At 39.2% G+C, this 6,113-nt stretch overlaps 1 protein-coding gene across 6 annotated transcripts in view; it reads right to left on the bottom strand.

Annotated features, from left to right (window-relative positions):
• Positions 1–266: 266 nt before the first annotated feature.
• Positions 267–6,113, bottom strand: part of CDC42BPB (CDC42 binding protein kinase beta) — a 110,041-nt gene continuing 104,194 nt past the window's right edge. For 4 of the 6 annotated variants that reach the window (XM_042798995.1, XM_042798999.1, XM_042798997.1 and 1 more), the window contains 6 exons: positions 5,971–6,055; positions 5,699–5,819; positions 5,490–5,607; positions 4,281–4,389; positions 4,115–4,185; positions 267–2,029 (listed from right to left, as the gene is read on the bottom strand). In XM_042798995.1, the coding sequence (XP_042654929.1) occupies positions 1,898–2,029; positions 4,115–4,185; positions 4,281–4,389; positions 5,490–5,607; positions 5,699–5,819; positions 5,971–6,055 (636 nt within the window). In that variant the 3' untranslated portion in view covers positions 267–1,897. The remainder of the gene's footprint in view (positions 2,030–4,114; positions 4,186–4,280; positions 4,390–5,489; positions 5,608–5,698; positions 5,820–5,970; positions 6,056–6,113) is intronic. The other 2 variants (XM_042798996.1, XM_042798998.1) reach the window with 1 other exon arrangement.

Here is a 6,113-nt window from a genome sequence, read left to right as displayed (position 1 = left end):
AAAAGTCAGCACCTTGATAAAATGACAACTCTTAACACAAACTAAGGGCACAGAATTTCAACACTATATTCCACCAAAAGGACTTCAATCGTTCCTGAACATGCATTTACATGCAGAAACACACACCTTTCTCGTAGCATTCAGGTACAGAGCTTCAAAGCATCTTTCAGTTTATGTAAAATGTCCATGCGAACAAAGTGAATTTACCATGAAACCAAAGCAAGTGTCAGTGATAGACTGTTTTCACATGTCAAGACAGACGAGTATGAACTTTAAAACCTCCCTCTTCTGCTTTATTGACAGGTAAATTGTTCAAAAATGTTCTCACAATTCAATAATTACAAAGACTTAGACTTACATTAAAAAAGTAAAAACCAGAAAACCCCCAAAGCAGTAGTGTCCAGCTCCAACTGAGCCCCTTTGTCAAGAATCTGAGAAAAAGAGCAAGTACTGTCGAACACTTAACGTAACAGGATTAAATGTTGACTAGAACACTCAGTTTAAACTAAAGATAAGTGCACGTCCTATACAGTGTTTCAGAAAAGAACATTAGCCATTGGTATATCATTAGCCCATTTAAACCAAATTTTAAATAAGTGACATCCAACTGTCATAAAATTGGCACAGAAGGCACACTAGTGTGACAATGACAAACTGGATATGCCAGCCACTGAATTAATTACAAGCTTTTAATGAAACATGGTCACAAATCTTTGATTACTAAATGTATAATACATGGAAGCATGAGATTAAATATACACGCAAAACATCACCACTGCACGTGGGCCATAGCAAAATATACAGGAGTGTGTTGTGCATTTTTCTACATGATCAATACTTGATTAATAATCATGGGGTCTTCATGCAGGTGAGGATACAGTTAATGAGAAAAGCAGCACCCCCAGTTACACATCCTTCACATTCCACTTTGGTAACTGATGAAACAGACTGATGTTTTAGTGCGATATAGTCCCTTAGATCAAGCAGACTTTGAGGGCAACGCGTCCACGAGAGGCTTGCTAGCTAAACAATGTAGTGTGTCCTTACACCAAAAAACCCAGGAGAAACAACTTCTCAGAAGGAGATAGGCAGGAACTAGGAGTAAAATTTTTTTACAGCAGTAATTACCAATATTTTAAAAGCCCTGACTAGTGACTGATTGATGAGGACTAAAAAGCAGGGTACGGGTAAAAGAGAACTGGCAGTAGTCCTATGTACAAGACTAAAAAGTTGGTAGAAAGATAGAAAGACAGTTATGCAGCTGTATATGTAATGGCTAAATGAATTAAAAGGCCACAAAACTATAACCAACTTTTATTTGACTTCCTGGTGATTCTACTGATGTTGGAAACGACCTACAGCTTCCTAGCATTCTCCTTAAGATTTAGGAAACAAACATTTATGAGAAAAAGGGAAAAATGTATTCATCTGAGGATGTAACTAGACCTGCTCACATTTCCTATTTAGAGGTCCAAATTGTGTCTAAAAGGATTTCCTGCTAATGAGACATTACATCATTCTATAGAAAAATAATATTCCTGATATTGTAGCAACATTATCAGTATCTCTCTCTATTTCTTTTTCAGCATAAGAATAAGACTATTTACGGGTGGCCTTAAATGCTCCTATGCAATAAAACTGTGTCACAGCTGTGCAGAAAGGAATCAACCATAACTGAGCAGTGAACAATTCTGCATAAAAAGCTTGATCGCTATTTAGTAAAGAATTTTCTTCATTTCAATAGTTTGTATCTACAATCTGGATATATAATTATTCTTGTACAACACCAGAGATTCAGTGTCAGTCTTGGCACTAGCATCTGAGACAGCTTTGCCCTGCTCTTGAACACTCCATGGAGTAGTGGATGATCGAAGCCAGAACGGTGCGAGCGGTAGTGTTACGCGTCACAGGTTGACTGGTCCAGTCCATCTAGCGTAAGCTGATTCCTATGAGGAGAGTTGGGACTTGGGGGCCCACTTGGATTTGAGCTGTTGGATGGAGTAGAGTGTTTGGTGGAGTCTGAATCGGGCTGTTAACAAGAAACATGAAAAGAAAAATGTTATACCTACTTAAAATAAATTCTTTACACTCAAAAGCTTTCAAAGGCACTCAAGAATTACAAAGCAGTGTGTATTAGATTCATTTCATAGCTAAATATTCATGCAAATACTTCCATCATTGTCCATAGGCCGGAGTACAGTTCTGAAGGTGACCTTCTGACATAACAGGAATTATGGCAAAGTACATGAAAATTGCTGCATCTCAAGCTCCCATCCTGTAGCTGTTGCAAAGCTCTCCTGATGGAACGCATCCAGCTGCCCACGGTTGTTCCGGATTTACCAGCCTGTGTTTTTTAAGCAATTTTTATAGCCCAGGAGTAGATTTATCTGCCCATATAAGGATGTAAATCATTATGGTCAAATCATCTTCAGTTTGGGAGAAGGAAGGAAACAAGTATGTGAACTGTTTACAAAACAGTAACAGTGACAAGCGTGTGAAGTGCCTGACAAAGGAGTGAAGGTTGCCAAGTGTCAGGCTGGACATCTGGAAACAATACACTTACTGGAGATGCCCTACATCAATATCTAATAAAGACAGTCTACCCACAGTTATTTCCCCAGCATTAGACTGGTTGTTGGATATTTGCCTTCACAGACTGGTCTCACTTCAGCGGGATGGCTGGCACGTTTCCTACTATGTTGCTGAGGCACAACTCTGAGCACTACACTCATTCATAGCTCAAGAAATGTTGCACAGGAAAAACTGGTACCATCGCATCAAGTTATTTTCAAGAAAGGGAACACATATTTATCAGATAGATTGAAAGGTAACATTCTTCAAGAATGCTGTTCCCAAGGTTTTGCATAGCTCAAACAATAAGAAAATCATCTATAACAAAATTATCCCAATATGATCCAGTTCATGCTATGATAAAGGCAAAAGCCATGGGAAAAATAGTATAAAGCCAGAAGCTGTTATTAGAGATTCTTTTTTCAAGTTTCAAATTACTATTTTTTTAAAATTTAAGAAGTCATAAGAAACTGTAAGATCTATTGAAAAAGAAAACATTGTAAAAATCTTAGAATCCACTACCACTTGTGCCTACGAACAGCAATTGTCACTGAAGCATGAAATGTAATGGAATTTGGGAAGGATGCTGCAGAGTAACTAAATCAACTGACATACTATGTCATCATCACCTCTGAAAAATCAAGATGAGTTCAGAGATACCTGTGTTTAGAGATCCCTGTTTGCACATGCTTTTAACGGCTTGCTTAAGCTGACAAAGGAAGTCAGAGCATGGCTGTGATCAGAACTCTGGACAAACGCTTTGGCATGGGATGTACTAAGGCATGCTGCAAAGGTCTGGCTTTGGGAAAACACCTTCAAAGTCCAGAACATTACATGGGTTTGTAGTTGGGTACTGAAAAACACTACAAAGATGCAAATATCTTGATCTAGGAGTTTGCCTCCCAGGAATAATTCCTAACATTTTCCTTGCACATGCAGCACTTAAGCAAAGTTTGGAAGCAGCTACACCCATGATTAATCCATTAAAAAAAAAAAAAATACAAAAAATACATACATCTTCTCTCCTTAGATTCAGAGACACCAGTATTGTCCAAGTCAGGACATTTTCTGTTTGGTGACTACTGGCACACACTTTTAGTCTTGCTAAAAGCAATTTTATGTATTTTAAAATATGACTCCTTCTCAAGTTACATGACAAAAATTCTTCCTTAAAGCAGCACAGAAAATTACTTAACTAGTTGTATTACTTTCCTACTCCATGCTAATAGCCCAGAGAACATTTTTAGGAGCTTTGAGGACATTCCATCAATTAGTCAAATTTCCCTTGTCTACAAAACTTAATCCAATACATAATTCTTCTTAAAATACCACCATAAAAAGATCTTTTCACAGCTTTGCTTTTGTGCTGGCACATCTAACTTGCAGTCATATATTACAGGCTGAAGAAAACATTTGTGGAAGGAAAACATCTCCATAAAGAACACGGTCTTTATGAAGTATTTCCTCAGAAATTTATTAGAAAAAGAAAACAATCTACAGCAACAGGATATCACCAGTCTCCATTTAATAAAAGCTACTTTACCTCTTTTTCAAACTCCTGATCAGGATCGGACATACTTCGGGAAGGTATGGCTCCTCCTACATCACTGCCACCTGTAGAGAAAGAGGGAAAAAAAAAGATAGGTTTACACCTCTCGTTGAAGCCATAAATTACAGCTCAGAACTGACAAACTTGCTTCCAGCCTTACTTGAGGAGGGCCATGAAATATAGGTTTTGTTTCGCTGCTGCTGCTGCTGCCGTGAGAGGTTAGCTGTAGATGGACATGGTTTTTCATCCTGTGCAGGAGGCAGGACACTCTACAGTTGAAATGAAACACCCTGTTAGCCAGCAACAAAAGCTATCCAACTAGGAGTTGTTGCTCATGAAAACTCTACTGTGCTTTTGAAACTATTACAACCCAGTGTTGGTATAAAAACTCTGAACTTACTTGACCACATCCACAAATTTTCAGTAACAGACACAAACCCTGAGAAAGACAGAGAAAGAACTAAGCCCCACAGCAGCCACTGGAACCTGTCAGCCAGTAAAAGCCCTGTGAAGGGACAGGGACTGTACCAACAGCTCTGCTTTCCTGCCTCCTCCTGCTGCAATGACAAATGCATTACCCTCCTCTGGGCTCGCTGAGAAGGACAAGAGAAAGCCTGACCAGCAGCTATAAAATGGAGAGTACAGAACATAAAAGTATACCTTCGCGCTTTCCAGTTGTGGATTTAGCACTAAAGTAGCTCACAAAATGCTGTATTTGTTAAATACAAAATAAAAATAGTGCTATAAAGCACTGCAACTCACATGCATTTTAGCTCCATGGCATTAGTTTCCCCCCCCACTCCCTCCTTGTTTTTGCTCTAGAACTGGCAAAGTGCCACAAGCACACCATTCCAGTTCCTAACAGTTTGTAGCTACTCCTACCCTTGCTAAGGAAGCAGAGGAGGGACAGGAAGAGGAAGAAAGCAGAGGGGAGCCTTGCAGTGAGGAATGGTCACTCTGGAGAAAGATTTCAGCAGAGATAGGGCTCATGTGATAGACGTGCTCAAAAGCCTGTTGGAGGTGATATCAGAGCAGAATGTCGAGAGGATGAGGGGGAAGGAAATTCATTCTGTTATTTTAAGACGACAAGAAAAAGGAAGGAGGAGACACTGATTATTTACAAAACTACTAACAAGCTCCTGGTAGTGATATCTGTTTCTTTCAGTGTCTCACTCATAAGTCACACAACAGTATTTCCTTGCACAGGATTTAGAAGCATTGCACATCAGGAACTTTCACCTTTCTCAAAATGATTAAAAGAAGAATTTGGTACAGATATAATACTTGAACCCCATACAGCTCATCTTCACAGTTTTTCTGAGGAAGAACAAATGCACATAAATCCCCCTCCCTTTTAAATGTATTTTACCAGTGGAAGGTCCATGAGAACCTGCATTCCATCTCCTGGTCCCATATGAGCCACGTGGTTGAAATTTGTTGGGTTAGAAATCATCTTTGACCTTAGCTCAGGGTCTCTAAGCATTTCCCTAAAAGAACAGAGTGATTTTTACTATTAGCATTCCCAGTCTCTGTGTGTCATCATGTATATTAAGTTACATACCATGATTAAATTCTTACCGCCTTTGTTGTAATCGCTCTTCCTCAGGAACCTTAAATACAAATCTTCTTTTGCTCCTAGTTCGAAGCATTTGCTTCTTGCTATTGTCAGATGTTTCTGGGACACTGAGGACAGCTCCTGCTGTAATACCAGAATGCAATTTCACATACACAGGTGCATGTTGACCCAGATGCATCCAATACAAGTTCATCTCATGCAAAGGTAACATTGCTTAAAATTACCCAGATAGCTTTGTATCATTTTCCCATTTCTCCCCCTGCTCAGCACTCACCTGCAAACTTGTTCTTGAAATATATTAGTCTTGGTGGCTCGCAGTTCAAGAGATTCAGCGTGCCGTCCATGTTTAATGGTCTGATCTGTTTTGAGGAAGGAGGTAGAGAATTAATTCAAGCCTAGCATACACTGTGAAGAAAC

The sequence above is a fragment of the Tyto alba genome, unplaced genomic scaffold (assembly GCF_018691265.1).
Source record: "Tyto alba isolate M040663 unplaced genomic scaffold, T.alba_DEE_v4.0 Super-Scaffold_29, whole genome shotgun sequence".
In the NCBI taxonomy this organism is placed as follows: Eukaryota; Metazoa; Chordata; class Aves; order Strigiformes; family Tytonidae; genus Tyto; species Tyto alba.
Note: the sequence above shows the minus strand (reverse complement) of the source record. Positions and strands in the feature narration are given on the sequence as shown.